We start from the raw sequence: 23,894 nt of genomic DNA on the forward strand, positions 1-23,894 counted from the left end.
AAGTGGCAGCATTGGGTCAATACTTTGTGATGTCACTGCATGCGTGAGCTACCGACGTGGGCATCCCTGGGTGTTAATATGGCGTTGGCCTCTTTTTCGGTTATAACAGCCCCCACTCTTCTGGGAAAGTGTTTCACAAGTTGTTCGGGTGTTTGTGAGAATGTTCCCATTTGTGAGGTCAGGCGCTGATGTTGGGGTTGAGGTTCGGGTTCTGTGCGGCCACTCGAGTTCTTCCACCCCAAACCCCTCGCCCCATGTCTTTATAGAAGTTGCTGTGTACACGGGGGCGCAGTCACGCTGGAACAGGGAAGAACCCCAAACTTACCACAAAGTGGGCAGCTACAGTTCTGTAACATTAACCCTTCACTGGAACTAAGGGCTCGAACCCTGAAAAACAGCTCCAGCCCATTCCCCCTCCTCCTGATGTTACAGTAGTCGCTGTGTATTCCGGTAGGTAACGTTCTCATCTGCCAAACCCAGATCCCTCCATCAGACTGCCAGAGAGTGAGCCGTCATTCATCCCTCCAGGGAACACGCGGAGTCCAGTGATGATGTGCTTTACACCACTCCAGCTGCTGCTTGGCATTGTGCATGGTGATCCTAGGCCATGGAGCTCCGGGCGCACGGTTCTGGTGCTGATGTCACTTCCTGAGGCGGCGTGGAGCTCTGTAGTCCGTGATCCAACAGAGGACAGGCGATTATTATACATCAGGCGCTTCAGCACTCGGTGGCCCCGCACTGTGAGTTACATGGTCTACCGCCTCATCGCTGAGATGTTGCTGCTAGATGCTTCCACTACACAATAACAGCACTTAAAGGGTGACCGGGGCAGATGTAGAAAATAATAACAGGTGACTGGGGCAGATCTTGCAGATAATAATAACGCAGGTGATCGGGGCAGATCTAGCAGATAATAAAAGCTGACCGGGGCAGATCTAGCAGATAATACCACAGGTGAGCAGGGCAGATCTAGCAGATATTAAAACTTACATGGTGACCGGGGCAGAACTAATAGATCATAACACAGGTGACCGGGGCAGATCTAGCAGATAATAACACAGGTGATCAAAGCAGATCTAGCAGATAATAATAACAGGTGACGGGGCAGATCTAGCAGATAATAATAACACTTACAGGTGACGGGCAGATCTAGCAGATAATAATAACACTTACAGGTGACTGGGGGCAGATCTAGCAGATAATAACACTTACAGGTGACTGGGGCAGATCTAGCAGATAATAATAACACTTACAGGTGACGGGCAGATCTAGCAGATAATAATAACACTTACAGGTGACTGGGGGCAGATCTAGCAGATAATAACACTTACAGGTGACTGGGGGCAGATCTAGCAGATAATAATAACAGGTGATCATGGCCGATCTAATAGATAACACTTAGGCCAGATTCACACGAGCGTGTGCGTTTTGCGCACGCAAAAGGCACTTAACAGCTCCGTGTGTCAGCCCTGTATGATGCGCGGCTGCGTGATTTTCGCGCAGCCGCCATCATTATGACACTGTTTGTAGCACGTGGTGCTTTTCTGTTTTCATTTATCCTTTTCACTGGTGATGCGTGAAGCACGCGCGTCCCACGGAAGTGCTTCCGTGTGGTGCGTGTGATTTTCACACACCCATTGACTTCAATGGGTACGTGATGCGCGAAATACGCACAAAGAACGGACATGTCGTGAGTTATACACAGCGGACTCGCGCTGCGCAAAAATCACTGACAGTGACACTGCCCCATAGACTAATATAGGTCCATGCGAGGTGCGTGAAAATCACGGGCTTTGCACGGACGTATATCACGTTCGTCAGAATAAGCCCTTACAGGTGACCGGGGCAGATCTAGCACATAATAATACTTACAGGTGACCGGGGCAGATCTAGCAGATGATAACACTTACAGGTGACCAGAGCAGATCTAGTAGATAATAATAACACTTACAGGTGACCAGGGCAAATCTAGCAGATAATAATAACACTTACAGGTGATCGAGGCAATCTAGCAGAGAATAATAACACTTACAGGTGACCAGTGCAGATCTAGCAGATATTAATAGCACTTATAGGTGACTGGGACAGATCTAGTAGATAATAAGTGTATGTTCACACGCAAACGCAAAATGAGTCTAAAATTACGGAGCTGTTTTCAGGCGAAAACAGCTCCTGAATTTCAGACAATTGCAAGTACTCGCGTTTTTCGCTGCGTCTTTTACGGACGTAATTGGAGCGGTTTTTTATTGGAGTCAATGAAAAACGGCTCCAAAAACGTCCCAAGAAGTGTCCTGCACTTCTTTGACGCTGGCGTATTTTTACACGCCGTCTTTTATCAGGGACGCGTAAAGTTACACCTCGTCTGAAGAGAACATCGTAAAAACCCATTGCAAGCAATGGGCAGATGTTTGCCGACGTAATGGAGCCGTCTGAATTACGTCTGAAAATAGGTCGTGTGAATATACCCTAACACTTACAGGTGACCAGGGTAGATCTAGCAAATAATAACACAGGTGGCCGGAGGAGGTAATAATAACACTTACAGGTGACTGGGGCAGATCTAGCAGATAACACTTACAGGTGACCGGGGTAGATCTAGCAAGTAATAACACTTACAGGTGACTGGGGCAGATCTAGCAGATAATAGTAGAGCTTACAGGTGACTGGGGCAGATCTAGCCAATAATAACACTTACAGGTGACTGGGGCAGATCTAGCAGATAATAACACTTACAGGTGACCGGGGTAGATCTAGCAAGTAATAACACTTACAGGTGACCGGAGCAGGTAATAACAGCAGGGCAGATCTAGCAGATAACACTTAGGCTGGGTTCACACAACCTCTTTTCAGATGTAATGGAGGCGTTTTACGCCTCGAATTACGCCTGAAAAGACGGCTCCAATACGTCGGCAAACATCTGCCCATTGCCTGCAATGGGTCATACGATGTTCTGTGCAGACGAGCTGTCATTTTACGCGTCTCTGTCAAAATACGGCGTGTAAAATGACGGCTCGTCAAAAGAAGTGCAGGACACTTCTTGGGACATTTTTGGAGCAGTTTTCTCATGGACTATTGAAAACAGCTCCAAAAACGGCCGCGAAAAACGTGAGTTGCTCAAAAAACATCTGAAAATCAGGAGCTGTTTTCCCTTGAAAACGGCTCGGTCTTTTCAGACGTATTTTGTTAATCGTGTGAACATACCCTTAGGGTATGTGCACACACACTAATTATGTCCGTAATTGACGGACGTATTTCGGCCGCAAGTACCGGACCGAACACAGTGCAGGGAGCCGGGCTCCTAGCATCATACTTATGTACGATGCTAGGAGTCCCTGCCTCTCCGTGGAACTACTGTCCCGTACTGTAATCATGTTTTCAGTACGGGACAGTTGTCTGGCAGGGACTCCTAGCGTTGTACATAAGTATGATGCTAGGAGTCCGGCTCCCTGCACTGTGTTCGGTCCGGTACTTGCGGCCGAAATACGTCCGTCAATTACGGACGTAATTAGTGTGTGTGCACATACCCTTACAGGTGACCGGGGCAGATCGAGCAGATAATAATAACACATACAGGTGACCAGAGTAGATCTAATAGATAATAATAACACTTACAGGTGACTAGGGCAAATCTAGCAGATGATAACACTTACAGGTGACCGGGGCAGGTAATAATAACACTTACAGGTGACCAGGGCAGATCTAGCAGATAATAACACTTACAGGTGAGCGGGGCAGATCTAGCAGATAATAACACAGGTGACCGGGGCAGATCTAGCAGATAATAATAACACTTACAAGTAATAATAACACTTACAGGTGACCGGAGCAGGTAATAAAAACACTTAAGGTGACCAGGGCAGATCTAATAGATAATAACACGTACAGGTGACGGGGCAGATCTAGCAGATAATAACACAGGTGACCAGTGCAGATAATAGCACATATAGGCGACTGGGGCAGATCTAGTAGATAATAATAATACTTACAGGTGACCAGGGCAGATGTAGCAGATACTAACACAGGTGACCGGGGCTGGTAATAATAACACTTACAGGTGACCAGGGTAGATCTAGCAGATAATAGCACTTATAGGTGAGTGGGGCAGATCTAGCAGATAATAACACAGGTGACCGGGGCAGATCTAGCAGATAATAATAACACTTACAAGTAATAATAACACTTACAGGTGACCGGAGCAGGTAATAAAAACACTTAAGGTGACCAGGGCAGATCTAATAGATAATAACACGTACAGGTGACGGGGCAGATCTAGCAGATAATAATACAGGTGACCAGTGCAGATAATAGCACATATAGGCGACTGGGGCAGATCTAGTAGATAATAATAATACTTACAGGTGACCAGGGCAGATGTAGCAGATACTAACACAGGTGACCGGGGCTGGTAATAATAACACTTACAGGTGACCAGGGTAGATCTAGCAGATAATAGCACTTATAGGTGAGTGGGGCAGATCTAGCAGATAATAATAACACTTACAGGTGACCGGGGCAGATCTAGCAGATAATAATAGAACTTACAGGTGACCGGGGCAGATCTAGCAGAAGCAGATAATAATAACACAGGTGACAGGGGCAGATCTAGCAGATAATAACACTTACAGGTAATAATAACACTTACAGGTGACCGGAGCAGGTAATAAAAACACTTAAGGTGACCAGGGCAGATCTAGCAGATAATAATAGCACTTACAGGTGACCGGGGCAGATCTAGCAGATAACATTTACAGGTGAGTGGGGCAGATCTAACAGATAATAATAACACTTACAGGTGACCGGGGCAGATCTAGCAGATGATAACACTTACAGGTGACTGGGGCAGATCTAGCAGATGATAATAATAACACTTACAGGTGACCGGGGCAGGAAATAACACTTAAAACCGGGCAGATCCTATTGAATGCAATCTTCCAAAGAGGTGGTGATCGGAGGGGGTACATACTTGTCACCTGCAGTGTATATGAGGGGGCTGCGATGTGTATATAGTCCCGGTATATATTATACAGACCAGCAGCGCTTATTATACCGGCATTACTATCCCTGCTGTGGTCACATGACCCGCCCCCTCCCGGGCACAGCTGCCAGGAAGCAACATGGCGCTCTCTGCACCGTGCGTCACGACGTGCAGCGGCCGCTGCGTAACCCGGAAGTGACGGATTGCTCGCCCTGCCCGGGAAGGCTGCGGAGGCGACATGGAGAGGACGGTGACGGCAGCGGGGAGCTGGTGACTGCACAACGAGAGCCGCCCGTACGTAAATGCGCCTATAGAGCGTCCTGTCACCTATAGAGTTACCTCCTCAGTGGTCATGTGACCTCGTATATGGCCCTGTCACCTATAGATCTAACCTGTCTCCCTATACTTGTCCATGTGTCCCCTATAGAACTGTACACCACATATATATAGAACGCCCACATATATACAGTGCTGCCCCTATAGAGAGAGAGACTGCTCCGCAGAGACATCCAGGAGGGAGAGACTGCTCCGCAGAGACATCCAAGAGAGAGAGAGACTGCTCCGCAGAGACATCCAAGAGAGAGAGAGACTGCTCCGCAGAGACATCCAGGAAAGAGACTGCTCCGCAGAGACATCCAGGAAAGAGGCTGCTCCGCAGAGACATCCAAGAGAGAGAGACTGCTCCGCAGAGACAGCCAAGAGAAAGAGACTGCTCCGCAGAGACATCCAAGAGAGAGAGACTGCTCAGCAGAGACATCCAAGAGAGAGACTGCTCCGCAGAGACATCCAAGAGAGAGAGACTGCTCCACAGAGACAGCCAGGAGAGAGAGACTGCTCCGCAGAGACATCCAGGAGAGAGAGACTGCTCCGCAGAGACATCCAGGAGAGAGAGACTGCTCCGCAGAGACATCCAAGAGAGAGAGACTGCTCCGCAGAGACAGCCAAGAGAGAGAGACTGCTCCGCAGAGACATCCAGGAGAGAGAGACTGCTCCGCAGAGACATCCAAGAGAGAGAGACTGCTCCGTAGAGACAGCCAAGAGAGAGAGACTGCTCCGCAGAGACATCCAAGAGAGAGACTGCTCCGCAGAGACATCCAGGAGAGAGAGACTGCTCCGCAGAGACATCCAAGAGAGAGACTGCTCCGCAGAGACATCCAGGAGAGAGAGACTGCTCAGCAGAGACATCTAAGAGAGAGAGACTGCTCCGCAGAGACATCCAAGAGAGAGAGACTGCTCAGCAGAGACATCCAAGAGAGAGACTGCTCCGCAGAGACATCCAGGAGAGAGAGACTGCTCAGCAGAGACATCCAAGAGAGAGAGACTGCTCCGCAGAGACATCCAGGAAAGAGACTGCTCCGCAGAGACATCCAAGAGAGAGAGACTGCTCCGCAGAGACATCCAGGAAAGAGACTGCTCCGCAGAGACATCCAGGAAAGAGACTGCTCCGCAGAGACATCCAAGAGAGAGACTGCTCCGCAGAGACATCCAAGAGAGAGAGACTGCTCCGCAGAGACATCCAAGAGAGAGAGACTGCTCCGCAGAGACATCCAAGAGAGAGACTGCTCCGCAGAGACATCCAAGAGAGAGAGAGACTGCTCCGCAGAGACATCCAGGAGAGAGAGACTGCTCCGCAGAGACATCCAAGAGAGAGAGAGACTGCTCCGCAGAGACATCCAGGAGAGAGAGAGACTGCTCCGCAGAGACATCCAAGAGAGAGAGACTGCTCCGCAGAGACATCCAAGAGAGAGAGAGACTGCTCCGCAGAGACATCCAAGAGAGAGAGAGACTGCTCCGCAGAGACATCCAGGAAAGAGACTGCTCCGCAGAGACGTCCGAGAGCTGAGTGACTGCGCATGAGAGACAAGTGACGTCGGGACGTGGGCGCTCTGGATTCCGCCATGCAGGGGGACCCTCCGGCTATGAGGGTCTCTGATAGTGATGTGAAGCTAGACCTGAGCCCCAGCCCCCACAACCAACGTGTGCCCCCCCGGGGGGTCAGCAGCAAGGCGTGGCAGTACAGGTCAGTGCATCGGGGGGGGGGGAAGGTGTTAGCGGCTCCCGTTGCTGCCCCCGTGTCGCTGCAGGTGATGAGCGCCGCCGCTTCTCATTTCTGCTCCGGTTTATGGAGTTCACATGAGTCCAGCGGGGGAGGGGAGCAGCTCTGTCCACGCTGCGCCACTTCACTCACGGGAAGCGTCTTACAGGGCGATTATTTCCTCCTATTGAGGGTTTGGCGTAATCTCCGAATAACTGCAACATTTTTGTGAAAACCGCCGCGTTGAGGCCACGATCACGGGAAAAACGGACAAAAAACGGCTCTTGTAAACAAACGTTAATGACCATTGTATTTCCAATTCTTCACCATGTTCAGGAGCTCTGCTTGCTGTCAGTAAATACAAATGATATTGTTTATATCCAGAGGCTGATCGCTTGTCCTGACCTAGTACTACTCACAGCTGAGGGTTTGTTACAGTTGTATCCTGTCTAGACAATCCTCTGTGGACTCCAGACTGATAGTGTTACCTGCACTGATACATTGTACCACCCCTCAGCTGTGAGAACAAGATTAGGTCTGGACAGGTTTTCAGCCTCTAAATGTAAATAATGAATGTTCCCGTTCACTGACAGCAAGCGGCGATCTGAAACCCAAGGTTTATTCTAAGGGTATGTTCACACAGCTTATTTTCGGGCCAAAAACGGCCGAAAAATCGGAAGCAGAAAAACGCGGCTGTTTTGAAAGAAGCTCCGTATTTTCAGACGTTTTTTATTTTTTTCTGTGTGAACACGACCTAAAAGTTGCAGCACTTTCCACTAACGAGACTGCACACTGGCCCTTTAAGACTTGATTCGGGGTGGGGGGTGCGCTGCGCGGTTCTATACGTTTCTGATGTGCGTTTTTTCCCCATAGTAATTTCCGCTTGTGTTCATCGCTGTCAGCCGGGCTCCTATAGGAGCGTCACTTGTAGCTGGACGTGCCCCCCTCCCCCTCCAAAAAACACCTGGAACCGCATAACTGGGGCAAAGTACCTACCCCAGAATGTGACTATTGAGAACCAATCAGAAGCTGAAATGTCCCAGGCTGCATGTCAAGAATGTAGTGAGCGTGCGCCGCACGGCAGAGTCAATATGTATAGCGCAAATGTGTGAGGAACCTGGTAAAGTCGCCACCGCAGTAATCCGCATGTAAACCGGAAAATCCCCGCGGACTACAGGCTGCCCAATGCATGGCGGTCTGCAGTAAACTGTCCGACCATCGGGGGAGGGGCGGATTCATTGTAGAAACGATCCGGGGACGGGGTGACTGCGCTTCTCCAGGGTGGGGGTTGTCGCCGGCGTCTCGCTGTATTACCCTGTGTTGTGATGGCGTCGCTAATACCGCCATGTGGTCCTGGGCGCCGGTGACGGGAGGTTGAGGTGCCGCCGCCGCTGCAGCAGGAACATTGATGGGTCGGGGCCGTCGCAGGGTTAATATTTGACTCTTTTGAATGTTGCGCAGATCTCCGGAATGTTCTGGACTGGAAACTTTGTATCGGCGAGAACTGGTTACATGTCCGTAAATTATACCAAGGCCGCGGTCACATGACTTCCTTATAATGTGCAACTCCGCAGCAGCCAAAGATCCTGTGACGGGGGAGGGGGAGTTCATTTAGATTTCGCTGCGAATTACATGGAAATATTTTTGACATTTCTGTTGTGAATAGAAGAAAAAATGAACACAAATCTTTCTGTTACAATGTATCAGCGCAGACTGTCCTCTCCTGTCCTGGTAGTTTGTTACAATGTATCAGTGCAGACTATCCTCTCTCCTGTCCTGGTAGTTTGTTACAATGTGTCAGTTTGGAGTTCGGGCTGTTTATCTCCAAGGTTCTCAGTTTGTGCGCAGTCTTCAGGGGGTCCACATCGTGTCACTGGGGGGCGCTCCGCACCGTGTATCTGTAACTTATTTCAGTAGGGGGGACTTCACTTAGAAACATCAAGCAATATTAGATACAATTGTAGCAAACCCTCAGCTGTGTGAGCGGGACTAGGTGGATCTAAACAATGGATGTTCCAATTCACTGACAGCAAGCATAGAACGATGAAGAACTGAAAAAGTCTGTTAGAAAGTTCCAGAACTTTCTATTCCCCAATAATAAGATGTCACATAGCGGAGACGGCCGACCCCACAATCTCCTGCGGCGCGGGATTCTCCAGCCTCTGGTCCTGTGATGAACACGTCGGGTCCCTGTAGAATGATGGCCGGGGGTCTATAGGGGTACGATGAGTCATGTGGGGGAGGGGCTTGTGTCTCCTGTAGATGTGGCCCTGTGTACTGAGCGTGTGTCGGGGGAGGGGCAGCATAGTCCTCCTTTCGTCATGAGTCCAGGGTGACGGTTCCGCCTCCGCTCGGTGTGTGACGTCAGGTGAGTGCAGTAAACACGCGACATTTCCAACCATGAATCCGCGGCCTGCGACACAGAAAACCGTCGACCTCTGACCTGCGAGCGCCGCCCTCCTCACCGCCGGTACATTTTGTATATTTAGTTCTTTATAAATCCTTTATAATGAATATTTAGGGAACCACAAGTGAAGCGGAGGACGTCCCCGGCGCTGCCGTATAGTGGGGGGGGGCAGCGCACTCATCGCGGTTTGGTAGAGGAATGCTGCCGTTTTGTCGCTGTGATCCCTTCTGTGCTCAGGGAGAGGGACCCTAAGATTATACTGGGGGCCCCACATCACTGATCAGGACAGGCGGGCGCCCTAACAATGCTGCACCCGCGTACTGCCCAATCACATTGTCCTGCCCCTTGTGGGGTCACAAGTCGCCGCGCCCCCAGCCATGACCACATTATTGACAGATCCCCAACAATAAGCCGATCACAGGGGTCACTGGCAATCAGATTTTGGCTGCGCTCCGTGTTTCGGGGCCATTAGCAGGCGGAGCTATAATACTGGACTGATGACCGCAGTCCTGACATTGAGGAGACGTTACTGGGTGACACCCCCATGCGGCGCCCCCTGTCTGTAGAGATTTCCCGCCTCGCTCCCCCTCTCCCTTCTGCTTTCTCGGATTTATTTGAAATTTCTCCCCCACAAAAATGTTTTCTTGTATTTGCTGTTGCAATAAATGCCACCCCCCTGTGCGATGCAGATGGAGAGTCTGTCCCGGAGGATGACGGCGCCTTTATGGGACACGTGGCCTCCAGACTGATCGCACAGCAGAGTCTACAGATATGCGGGCAGCCGATCAGGGCGAGCAGTGACCCCGATCCTTCCTGTAGAAAATCAGGGTCACTGCAGGGAGGTCGCCCAACATGTCGTGAAGCGTGCGGAGGCCTCGTGGCTGTTACATAACCGATCCTCTGCTCTCTCCACAGTGACCACATGGAGAACATCTGCGGGTATCTGATGAAGTACACCAACCTGGTCACCGGCTGGCAGTTCAGGTAGGTGGGGGAGGGGGCGCCACTGAAGAACATGAATTACTCCCATCGGAGATCTGCGAGGGATTTACAGCCGATTCCCCATTCAATTCAATTGGGTGAAATCTGCAAAATTTTGACACAACGGCCGCGGCTTTCATGAATGCGTCGTGTTATCCGGGCAAAATTCACACCTGAGATCCGCAACATGGAAGCGCAGCGCGGCTTTGGTGCAGAGGTTTTGTGCTGCTCCGCTTCACGCTCCGGTCCATCTGAAGGGAATAGAACTACAGCAGCCGACTACTCAGGGTTAGCTTGTAGTCTGTTACCATGGAGATGCAAAGCAGCTGTAGAGACAAACAGATGATTGTTACTGACGACTGTAGGAAAAGTCGCCTCGTTCATCATTTTAGAAGAGTTAGTGCGCAAATAGCGACACGACCGGAGAGCGCTACAGTGGGCAGGACGCAGCGGCGTTCCACGTCATGACGCTCTCCGTGATGATAATGTGCCCATGTCTGTAGCGCTGATGTGGCGTCTTCTCGGCTCCAGCCCCGCAGCTCCTGACGAGCAGAGACGACGCCGCAGCGTTAGAGACCGACTTCTCACCACACCAGGGATCCCTCCGCATCCAAAACGAGAGCCGGCATAGAGCGGACACTGGCGCTACGACTGAGCTGGACGCAGGGAGCCTATTGCAACTGCAGGTGGCGCTATACAACGCCTTTCAGTGGAAGATCTAGGGAAAAAGTCTCTTTAACTGTAAATTTATAATTTTCTCATTTTGGCGCTTAATTAAACTAAAAACAATATTTAAAGGGCTCGGCCTATAATTTATGCCTTAAATGTGCGCTGTGCGTGAGGTTCAGGACACTAGAAGGAGCAGTGAGATAAATCTGTGACTGAGGCTGCACAGTATAGTGTAAGTATGTGCCCCCGCCACCTGACCTCCACCTTATTCCAGAGCCTATGACAACATATCATGTAGTGACTACATTCCACCACTAGGTGGCGCTGTATTACACCTCCTTCAGGTCTTCTCTCCCCGTTTTCAGATTCTTCGTCTTGAACAATGAAGCCGGGCTGTTGGAATACTTTGTAAATGAGCAGTCGAAGAACCAGAAGCCGAGGGGCACCGTGCAGCTGGCCGGGGCCGTCATCTCCCCCAGTGATGAAGACTCCCACACCTTCACTGTCAATGCTGCAAGTGGAGAGCTGTACAAACTGAGAGGTGAGGGGTTAACGTGAGAACATGCCTCCGTCCTGTACGCTGATCAATGATCGTCCTGTACTCTGATCAATGATCGTCCTGTACTCTCATCAATGATCGCCCTGTACTCTGATCAATGATCGTCCTGTACTCTGATTAATGATCGCCCTGTACTCTGATCAATGATCGCCCTGTACTCTGATTAATGATCGCCCTGTACTCTGATCAATGATCGCCCTGTACTCTGATCAATGATCGTCCTGTACTCTGATCAATGATCGTCCTGTCCCTTCAGCTTCAGACACCAAAGAGCGGCAGCACTGGGTGAGTCGCCTGCAGATCTGCACTCAGCACCACACAGAAGCCATCGGCAAGGTGAGCGGGTGACCGGGCACCACCCAGGGACGGGGGGACGCTGACGCTCCGCTCACACATCCTTCTCTTCCGCAGAACAATCCACCTCTGAAGTCTCGCAGCTTTTCTCTAGCATCTCAGGGCAGTGGCAACTCTCCGGGCTCCCAGCGTCGGCCCAGCCAAAATGCATCCTCCTTCTTCGCCATTGGCCACCACCGTGCGATGCCGACCAGCAGGAAGGCCCAGATGTTACAGCCGGATCACCTGGGAGAAGTCCGGGAGGTGAGTGGCGCCGTGACTCCTAAATGGACATGTTCATCTATTTTACCAGCTCACCGATCGGCCACAGACTGAACTTGTGGATGGAATCAAAAGTAAAATAGGGGGCCGACTGCTGGGACCTCAACCAGTCCTGGGAAAGGTACTCAGTCCCCATTCCAGGTAGAGAGGCAGCCACGCATGCGCAGTCTCCTTATATGTCTGTGGGATGTATGGAAATAACCAGCATGGCCTCTTCTCTGCCAGTAACTGTAGACCGGGCACCCCACATGTCGGGATCGCTGGGGTCTGACCGCTGGGACCCTGATCAGACATGTAGAGCTGTCCATTTCATATTCGATAAACATCTTTCATGGAAAAACCTCGCTAAGTACGATAAAACTGTGGGAAACGGATCAGCAGCACTCAATGCCAGGAAGCAGCTGCAAAAGCCAATACTAGAGTGCATTAAAAGATAGAAAGTCCTGTCAAATAAAAGCTTTAGATGTCTCCCCTCTATTGTAGATCCCCTGTAAGGCCTCGATATTAGTGGGAGAGTTCTGGGCACCACACTCTAGAGAGAGCGGGAGATGAAGTAATGTGAGGTCCGTCACTGACTGTCCCCTCCACTAAGACTCCAGAGGAGTGATCTCAATGTTGGGGAATATGGAGGTTTGTCACATTTTCGGGGTTCTGCATTGCTATTTGTAGTGTGTACAGGATCCTGACTCCCGCTGCAGCTTTCTAGCCAATCACACAACAAATAAGCAACTAAGTTGATGATGTCATTGGCTGAAAAGTTCTGTCAGCAGCATCAATGTGGTGATGTCACCTGCGCCCTCACTGGACACCACCTCCTTCTGTAGCCAAAGTGCGGTCACGGTATCTCGCCTGCTGGATACTTTACAAAGGTAACGGAAAATGTGTAATGTAGAAGTGATGGGACTGATGCACCCGGGACCTGCTGAGCGATCCTGCAACACGACACTATGCTGACCTAGAAACGTATGTAGCAGAGGGGTGACTGTGGGGTGACCACACCAAGCGTCCTGTAAAGACCTGACTGAAATTGTAGCGTCCACAAGTAGTGCGACCTGCGGGGGAAGAGAATTGTCCACCTGTGTGCAGTGATATCTGTATGGAAACACGGCTAGAGGGATGTCCCTCATACACCAAAAATATGTGAACCCAACCCCCCCCCCCCCCCCCCCCGTAACAGCGGTGAACGGCACAGAATTACACAACAAATCCGTCTTCATCCAGAGTCACCGACTAATAGTGTGTTCTATTATTTACTATGTCCTTTCCTATATGCTTCCCATTAAAGGTATTTCCACCTCTGATCCTCATTATATAGGACATGCAATATACACAGTGACCAGCAGAATAGTGAGTGCAGCTCTGGAGTATAATACAGGATGTAACTCAGGATCAGTACAGGATATGTAATGTATGTACACAGCGACTCCACCAGCAGAATAGTGAGTGCAGCTCTGGAGTATAATACAGGATGTAACTCAGGATCAGTAGAGGATAAGTAATGTCATGTATGTACACAGTGACTCCACCAGCAGAATAGTGAGTGCAGCTCTGGAGTATAATACAGGATGTAACTCAGGATCAGTACAGGATAAGTAATGTAATGTATGTACACAGTGACTCCACCAGCAGAATAGTGAGTGCAGCTCTGGAGTATAATACAGGATGTAACTCAGGATCAGTACAGGATAAGTAATGTAATGTATGTACACAGTGACTCCACCAGCAGAATAGTGAGTGCAGCTCTGGCGTATAATACAGGATGTAACTCAGGATCAGTACAGGATAAGAAATGTAATGTATGTACACAGTGACTCCACCAGCAGAATAGTGAGTGCAGCTCTGGAGTATAATACAGGATATAACTCAGGATCAGTACAGGATCGGTAATGTAACGTATGTACACAGTGACTCCACCAGCAGAATAGTGAGTGCAGCTCTGGAGTATAATACTGGATATAACTCAGGATCAGTACAGGATAAGTAATGTAACGTATGTACACAGTGACTCCACCAGCAGAATAGTGAGTGCAGCTCTGGAGTATAACACAGGATATAACTCAGGATCAGTACAGGATAAGTAATGTAACGTATGTACACAGTGACTCCACCAGCAGAATAGTGAGTGCAGCTCTGGAGTATAATACAGGATGTAACTCAGGATCCGTACAGGATAAGTAATGTAACGTATGTACACAGTGACTCCACCAGCAGAATAGTGAGTGCAGCTCTGGAGTATAATACAGGATATAACTCAGGATCAGTACAGGATAAGTAATGTATGTACACAGTGACTCCACCAGCAGAATAGTGAGTGCAGCTCTGGAGTATAATACAGGATGCAACTCAGGATCAGTACAGGATAAGTAATGTAATGTATGTACACAGTGACTCCACCAGCAGAATAGTGAGTGCAGCTCTGGAGTATAATACAGGAGATAACTCAGGATCAGTACAGGATAAGTAATGTATGTACACAGTGACTCCACCAGCAGAATAGTGAGTGCAGCTCTGGAGTATAATACAGGATGTAACTCAGGATCAGTAATGTAATGTATGTACACAGTGACTCCACCAGCAGAATAGTGAGTGCAGCTTTGGAGTATAATACAGGATGTAACTCAGGATCCGTACAGGATAAGTAATGTAAGGTATGTACACCGTGACTCCACCAGCAAAATAGTGAGTGCAGCTTTGGAGTATAATACAGGATGTAACTCGGGATCAGTACATAAGTAATGTAATGTATGTACACAGTGACTCCACCAGCAGAATAGTGAGTGCAGCTCTGGAGTATAATACAGGATGTAACTCAGGATCAGTACAGGATAAGTAATGTAATGTATGTACACAGTGACTCCACCAGCAGAATAGTGAGTGCAGCTCTGGAGTATAATACAGGATGTAACTCAGGATCAGTACAGGATAAGTAATGTAATGTATGTACACAGTGACTCCACCAGCAGAATAGTGAGTGCAGCTCTGGAGTATAATACAGGATGTAACTCAGGATCAGTACAGGATAAGTAATGTAATGTATGTACACAGTGACTCCACCAGCAGAATAGTGAGTGCAGCTCTGGAGTATAATACAGGATATAACTCAGGATCAGTACAGGATAAGTAATGTAATGTATGTACACAGTGACTCCACCAGCAGAATAGTGAGTGCAGCTCTGGCGTATAATACAGGATGTAACTCAGGATCAGTACAGGATAAGTAATTTAATGTATGTACACAGTGACTCCACCAGCAGAATAGTGAGTGCAGCTCTGGCGTATAATACAGGATGTAACTCAGGATCAGTACAGGATAAGTAATGTAATGTATGTACACAGTGACTCCACCAGCAGAATAGTGAATGCAGCTCTGGAGTATAATACAGGATATAACTCAGGATCAGTAATGTAATGTATGTACACAGTGACTTCACCAGCAGAATAGTGAGTGCAGCTCTGGAGTATAATACAGGATATAACTCAGGATCAGTACAGGATAAGTAATGTAACGTATGTACACAGTGACTCCACCAGCAGAATAGTGAGTGCAGCTCTGGAGTATAATACAGGATGTAACTCAGGATCCTTACAGGATAAGTAATGTAATGTATGTACACAGTGACTCCACCAGCAGAATAGTGAGTGCAGCTCTGGAGTATAATACAGGATATAACTCAGGATCAGTACAGGATAAGTAATGTATGTACACAGTGACTCCACCAGCAGAATAGTGAGTGCAGCTCTGGAGTATAATACAGGATGCAACTCAGGATCAGTACAGGATAAGTAATGTAATGTATGTACACAGCGACTCCGCCAGCAGAATAGTGAGTGCAGCTCTGGAGTATAATACAGGAGATAACTCAGGATCAGTACAGGATAAGTAATGTATGTACACAGTGACTCCACCAGCAGAATAGTGAGTGCAGCTCTGGAGTATAATACAGGATATAACTCAGGATCAGTACAGGGTAAGTAATGTAATGTATGTACACAGTGACTCTACCAGCAGAATACTGAGTGCAGCTCTGGAGTATAATACAGGATGTAACTCAGGATCAGTACAGGATAAGTAATGTAATGTATGTACACAGTGACTCCACCAGCAGAATAGTGACTGCAGCTCTGGAGTTTAATACAGGATGTAACTCAGGATCAGTACAGGATAAGTAATGTAACGTATGTACACAGTGACTCCACCAGCAGAATAGTGAGCGCAGCTCTGGAGTATAATACAGGATGTAACTCCGGATCAGTACAGGATAAGTAATGTAATGTATGTACACAGTGACTCCACCACCAGAATAGTGAGTGCAGCTCTGGGGTATAATACAGGATGTAACTCAGGATCAGTACAGGATAAGTAATGTATGTACACAGTGACTCCACCAGCAGAATAGTGAGTGCAGCTCTGGAGTATAATACAGGATGTAACTCAGGATCAGTAATGTATGTACACAGTGACTCCACCAGCAGAATAGTGAGTGCAGCTTTGGAGTATAATACAGGATGTAACTCAGGATCCGTACAGGATAAGTAATGTAAGGTATGTACACCGTGACTCCACCAGCAGAATAGTGAATGCAGCTTTGGAGTATAATACAGGATGTAACTCGGGATCAGTACATAAGTAATGTAATGTATGTACACAGTGACTCCACCAGCAGAATAGTGAGTGCAGCTCTGGAGTATAATACAGGATGTGACTCAGGATCAGTACAGGATAAGTAATGTAATGTGTGTACACAGTGACTCCACCAGCAGAATAGTGAGTGCAGCTCTACAGTATAATACAGGATATAACTCAGGATCAGTACAGGATAAGTAATGTAATGTATGTACACAGTGACTCCACCAGCAGAATAGTGAGTGCAGCTCTGGAGTATAATACAGGATATAACTCAGGATCAGTACAGGATCAGTAATGTAACGTATGTACACAGTGACTCCACCAGCAGAATAGTGAGTGCAGCTCTGGAGTATAATACTGGATATAACTCAGGATCAGTACAGGATAAGTAATGTAACGTATGTACACAGTGACTCCACCAGCAGAATAGTGAGTGCAGCTCTGGAGTATAACACAGGATATAACTCAGGATCAGTACAGGATAAGTAATGTAACGTATGTACACAGTGACTCCACCAGCAGAATAGTGAGTGCAGCTCTGGAGTATAATACTGGATATAACTCAGGATCAGTACAGGATAAGTAATGTAACGTATGTACACAGTGACTCCACCAGCAGAATAGTGAGTGCAGCTCTGGAGTATAATACAGGATGTAACTCAGGATCCGTACAGGATAAGTAATGTAACGTATGTACACAGTGACTCCACCAGCAGAATAGTGAGTGCAGCTCTGGAGTACAATACAGGATATAACTCAGGATCAGTACAGGATATGTAATGTATGTACACAGTGACTCCACCAGCAGAATAGTGAGTGCAGCTCTGGCGTATAATACAGGATGTAATTCAGGATCAGTACAGGATAAGTAATGTAATGTATGTACACAGTGACTCCACCAGCAGAATAGTGAGTGCAGCTCTGGAGTATAATACAGGATATAACTCAGGATCAGTACAGGATCAGTAATGTAATGTATGTACACAGTGACTCCACCAGCAGAATAGTGAGTGCAGCTCTGGCGTATAATACAGGATGTAACTCAGGATCAGTACAGGATAAGAAATGTAATGTATGTACACAGTGACTCCACCAGCAGAATAGTGAGTGCAGCTCTGGAGTATAATACAGGATATAACTCAGGATCAGTACAGGATCAGTAATGTAACGTATGTACACAGTGACTCCACCAGCAGAATAGTGAGTGCAGCTCTGGAGTATAATACTGGATATAACTCAGGATCAGTACAGGATAAGTAATGTAACGTATGTACACAGTGACTCCACCAGCAGAATAGTGAGTGCAGCTCTGGAGTATAACACAGGATATAACTCAGGATCAGTACAGGATAAGTAATGTAACGTATGTACACAGTGACTCCACCAGCAGAATAGTGAGTGCAGCTCTGGAGTATAATACTGGATATAACTCAGGATCAGTACAGGATAAGTAATGTAACGTATGTACACAGTGACTCCACCAGCAGAATAGTGAGTGCAGCTCTGGAGTATAATACAGGATGTAACTCAGGATCCGTACAGGATAAGTAATGTAACGTATGTACACAGTGACTCCACCAGCAGAATAGTGAGTGCAGCTCTGGAGTATAATACAGGATATAACTCAGGATCAGTACAGGATAAGTAATGTATGTACACAGTGACTCCACCAGCAGAATAGTGAGTGCAGCTCTGGAGTATAATACAGGATGCAACTCAGGATCAGTACAGGATAAGTAATGTAATGTATGTACACAGCGACTCCACCAGCAGAATAGTGAGTGCAGCTCTGGAGTATAATACAGGAGATAACTCAGGATCAGTACAGGATAAGTAATGTATGTACACAGTGACTCCACCAGCAGAATAGTGAGTGCAGCTTTGGAGTATAATACAGGATGTAACTCAGGATCCGTACAGGATAAGTAATGTAAGGTATGTACACCGTGACTCCACCAGCAAAATAGTGAGTGCAGCTTTGGAGTATAATACAGGATGTAACTCGGGATCAGTACATAAGTAATGTAATGTATGTACACAGTGACTCCACCAGCAGAATAGTGAGTGCAGCTCTGGAGTATAATACAGGATGTAACTCAGGATCAGTACAGGATAAGTAATGTAATGTATGTACACAGTGACTCCACCAGCAGAATAGTGAGTGCAGCTCTGGAGTATAATACAGGATGTAACTCAGGATCAGTACAGGATAAGTAATGTAATGTATGTACACAGTGACTCCACCAGCAGAATAGTGAGTGCAGCTCTGGAGTATAATACAGGATGTAACTCAGGATCAGTACAGGATAAGTAATGTAATGTATGTACACAGTGACTCCACCAGCAGAATAGTGAGTGCAGCTCTGGAGTATAATACAGGATATAACTCAGGATCAGTACAGGATAAGTAATGTAATGTATGTACACAGTGACTCCACCAGCAGAATAGTGAGTGCAGCTCTGGCGTATAATACAGGATGTAACTCAGGATCAGTACAGGATAAGTAATTTAATGTATGTACACAGTGACTCCACCAGCAGAATAGTGAATGCAGCTCTGGAGTATAATACAGGATATAACTCAGGATCAGTAATGTAATGTATGTACACAGTGACTTCACCAGCAGAATAGTGAGTGCAGCTCTGGAGTATAATACAGGATATAACTCAGGATCAGTACAGGATAAGTAATGTAACGTATGTACACAGTGACTCCACCAGCAGAATAGTGAGTGCAGCTCTGGAGTATAATACAGGATGTAACTCAGGATCCGTACAGGATAAGTAATGTAATGTATGTACACAGTGACTCCACCAGCAGAATAGTGAGTGCAGCTCTGGAGTATAATACAGGATATAACTCAGGATCAGTACAGGATAAGTAATGTATGTACACAGTGACTCCACCAGCAGAATAGTGAGTGCAGCTCTGGAGTATAATACAGGATGCAACTCAGGATCAGTACAGGATAAGTAATGTAATGTATGTACACAGCGACTCCACCAGCAGAATAGTGAGTGCAGCTCTGGAGTATAATACAGGAGATAACTCAGGATCAGTACAGGATAAGTAATGTATGTACACAGTGACTCCACCAGCAGAATAGTGAGTGCAGCTCTGGAGTATAATACAGGATATAACTCAGGATCAGTACAGGGTAAGTAATGTAATGTATGTACACAGTGACTCTACCAGCAGAATACTGAGTGCAGCTCTGGAGTATAATACAGGATGTAACTCAGGATCAGTACAGGATAAGTAATGTAATGTATGTACACAGTGACTCCACCAGCAGAATAGTGACTGCAGCTCTGGAGTTTAATACAGGATGTAACTCAGGATCAGTACAGGATAAGTAATGTAATGTAGGTACACAGTGACTCCACCAGCAGAATAGTGAGCGCAGCTCTGGAGTTTAATACAGGATATAACTCAGGATCAGTACAGGATAAGTAATGTAATGTATGTACACAGTGACTCCACCAGCAGAATAGTGAGCGCAGCTCTGGAGTATAATACAGGATGTAACTCCGGATCAGTACAGGATAAGTAATGTAATGTATGTACACAGTGACTCCACCACCAGAATAGTGAGTGCAGCTCTGGGGTATAATACAGGATGTAACTCAGGATCAGTACAGGATAAGTAATGTATGTACACAGTGACTCCACCAGCAGAATAGTGAGTGCAGCTCTGGAGTATAATACAGGATGTAACTCAGGATCAGTAATGTATGTACACAGTGACTCCACCAGCAGAATAGTGAGTGCAGCTTTGGAGTATAATACAGGATGTAACTCAGGATCCGTACAGGATAAGTAATGTAAGGTATATACACCGTGACTCCACCAGCAGAATAGTGAATGCAGCTTTGGAGTATAATACAGGATGTAACTCGGGATCAGTACATAAGTAATGTAATGTATGTACACAGTGACTCCACCAGCAGAATAGTGAGTGCAGCTCTGGAGTATAATACAGGATGTAACTCAGGATCAGTACAGGATAAGTAATGTAATGTATGTACACAGTGACTCCACCAGCAGAATAGTGAGTGCAGCTCTGGAGTATAATACAGGATATAACTCAGGATCAGTACAGGGTAAGTAATGTAATGTATGTACACAGTGACTCTACCAGCAGAATACTGAGTGCAGCTCTGGAGTATAATACAGGATGTAACTCAGGATCAGTACAGGATAAGTAATGTAATGTATGTACACAGTGACTCCACCAGCAGAATAGTGACTGCAGCTCTGGAGTTTAATACAGGATGTAACTCAGGATCAGTACAGGATAAGTAATGTAACGTATGTACACAGTGACTCCACCAGCAGAATAGTGAGCGCAGCTCTGGAGTATAATACAGGATGTAACTCCGGATCAGTACAGGATAAGTAATGTAATGTATGTACACAGTGACTCCACCACCAGAATAGTGAGTGCAGCTCTGGGGTATAATACAGGATGTAACTCAGGATCAGTAATGTATGTACACAGTGACTCCACCAGCAGAATAGTGAGTGCAGCTTTGGAGTATAATACAGGATGTAACTCAGGATCCGTACAGGATAAGTAATGTAAGGTATGTACACCGTGACTCCACCAGCAGAATAGTGAATGCAGCTTTGGAGTATAATACAGGATGTAACTCGGGATCAGTACATAAGTAATGTAATGTATGTACACAGTGACTCCACCAGCAGAATAGTGAGTGCAGCTCTGGAGTATAATACAGGATGTAACTCAGGATCAGTACAGGATAAGTAATGTAATGTATGTACACAGTGACTCCACCAGCAGAATAGTGAGTGCAGCTCTGGAGTATAATACAGGATGTAACTCAGGATCAGTACAGGATAAGTAATGTAATGTATGTACACAGTGACTCCACCAGCAGAATAGTGAGTGCAGCTCTGGAGTATAATACAGGATGTAACTCAGGATCAGTACAGGATAAGTAATGTAATGTATGTACACAGTGACTCCACCAGCAGAATAGTGAGTGCAGCTCTGGAGTATAATACAGGATATAACTCAGGATCAGTACAGGATATGTAATGTATGTACACAGTGACTCCACCAGCAGAATAGTGAGTGCAGCTCTGGCGTATAATACAGGATGTAACTCAGGATCAGTACAGGATAAGTAATGTATGTACACAGTGACTCCACCAGCAGAATAGTGAGTGCAGCTCTGGAGTATAATACAGGATATAACTCAGGATCAGTACAGGATCAGTAATGTAATGTATGTACACAGTGACTCCACCAGCAGAATAGTGAGTGCAGCTCTGGAGTATAATACAGGATATAACTCAGGATCAGTACAGGATAAGTAATGTAATGTATGTACACAGTGACTCCACCAGCAGAATAGTGAGTGCAGCCCTGGAGTATAATACAGGATATAACTCAGGATCAGTAATGTAATGTATGTACACAGTGACTCCACCAGCAGAATAGTGAGTGCAGCTCTGGAGTATAATACAGGATATAACGCAGGATCAGTACAGGATAAGTAATGTATGTACACAGTGACTCCACCAGCAGAATAGTGAGTGCAGCTCTGGAGTATAACACAGGATATAACTCAGGATCAGTACAGGATAAGTAATGTAATGTATGTACACAGTGACTCCACCAGAAGAATAGTGAGTGCAGCTCTGGAGTATAATACAGGATATAACTCAGGATCAGTACAGGATAAGTAATGTAATGTATGTACACAGTGACTCCACCAGCAGAATAGCGAGTGCAGCTCTGGAGTATAATACAGGTTAAGTAATGTATATACACAGTGACTCTGCTGTTTATGTAGAATATTTCTGAATGGGGTTCGGCGTTTCTAGAATGTTCTGTGGTAATTGCAGTTTCTCTTTTGGACGTTGTATTGATGGAGTTGGTTTTGTCCTTCTGCAGGTTCGTTGCTTTGCTTTCCTGCTCTGTGCTGTTAGTGACGCTGTATCTCTTGCGTTACTCTGTCACATTGCGGCACAGTCGGTGGATGTGTATCTTGCGTCCATGTTGGATACCCGTATATTCTTATGTTTTTTGTTCCCTGTGGCCCCTTTGATGCTTCTGTCTCTGGGGCCACACACTTGTGTCTCCACTTTCTGATGTCTCCTTTTTCTCCTTAGATGATGACCCGGGCGGAGGGTCAGCAGAGGGAGTTAATGCGCAGCATAGAAGGCCTCCCCCCCTGCGGTCACTTCAGTTCTCTGGATCAGGACCTGCTCATGCTGAAGGCCACGTCGATGGCGACCATGAACTGCCTGAATGACTGTTTCCACATGTTGTACCAGCAGCACGCAGCGTTACAGAAGAACGGCCTGCCCGCTGGTGAGTAGCCCCCGATCTACAGACCCTCCGGGGGGGTGAAACGCTGTCAGCAGACACAAGAGTCCCACTGGTGGATCCTTCTGGCTGATACTCTCCTGATGTCTGCTGTTGGGGGGGGTTGGATTGTAACCTCTCCGCTCCTTAATTTTCCCTCTAGAGATAAGCGGCATCCGTGTTGTCTGACAGCTGCTCCTCCGCTGCAGTAAACATGGCCGCCCATCCCATCAGGTTTACAATCACAGCCGCTGTTCTGTAATGTTTATGGATTTATATTTCCAGCAAACACATTCAGTGATAATAAATGAGCAGCGGACGTCGCCCCCAAACATAGACCCTGAGGGGTCCCCTCCCCCCCGCCGCCGCCTGATGATGATTAATAATGAGGTTCTGCAGCTCCTTCATGGATTGTTAACCTGAGCGGCCGCAGCTCCGAAGCCCCAAACATAAGAATGGGGGTGTGAATAATTAATCGGGGAGCGCAAAGCCGGCTGACGAGTTGTGGTGTAACCGGAGCTCGGGGTGAGGACGGGTCACAGCCGGGACCCTCACCCTGGTACCGCAGGTTGTGACCGGAGCCCGGCACCCCCCCCTTTATCTGTAGTATCGCGCTGAGTCAGCATAACGTGGAGGACGGGCGCGCGGCAAACTTATTACAGAATTAAAGACGGTCGCCAGATTATTG

The 23,894-nt window shown here is 47.2% G+C and overlaps 1 protein-coding gene across 2 annotated transcripts in view; it reads left to right on the top strand.

The window, feature by feature from the left end:
• The first annotated feature begins 5,171 nt into the window (after positions 1 to 5,171).
• Positions 5,172 to 23,894, top strand: part of OSBPL11 (oxysterol binding protein like 11) — a 29,706-nt gene continuing 10,983 nt past the window's right edge. Inside the window, exons 1-6 of one of the 2 annotated variants that reach the window (XM_075829007.1) lie at positions 5,172 to 5,269; positions 10,333 to 10,401; positions 11,433 to 11,608; positions 11,883 to 11,962; positions 12,038 to 12,223; positions 23,011 to 23,212. In XM_075829007.1, the coding sequence (XP_075685122.1) occupies positions 10,340 to 10,401; positions 11,433 to 11,608; positions 11,883 to 11,962; positions 12,038 to 12,223; positions 23,011 to 23,212 (706 nt within the window). In that variant the 5' untranslated portion in view covers positions 5,172 to 5,269; positions 10,333 to 10,339. Of the gene's footprint in view, positions 5,270 to 6,706; positions 6,996 to 10,332; positions 10,402 to 11,432; positions 11,609 to 11,882; positions 11,963 to 12,037; positions 12,224 to 23,010; positions 23,213 to 23,894 lie in introns of those variants that run through there. The other variant, XM_075829006.1, reaches the window with a different exon arrangement.

The sequence above is a fragment of the Rhinoderma darwinii genome, chromosome 6 (genome assembly GCF_050947455.1).
Source record: "Rhinoderma darwinii isolate aRhiDar2 chromosome 6, aRhiDar2.hap1, whole genome shotgun sequence".
Lineage (NCBI taxonomy): Eukaryota > Metazoa > Chordata > Amphibia > Anura > Rhinodermatidae > Rhinoderma > Rhinoderma darwinii.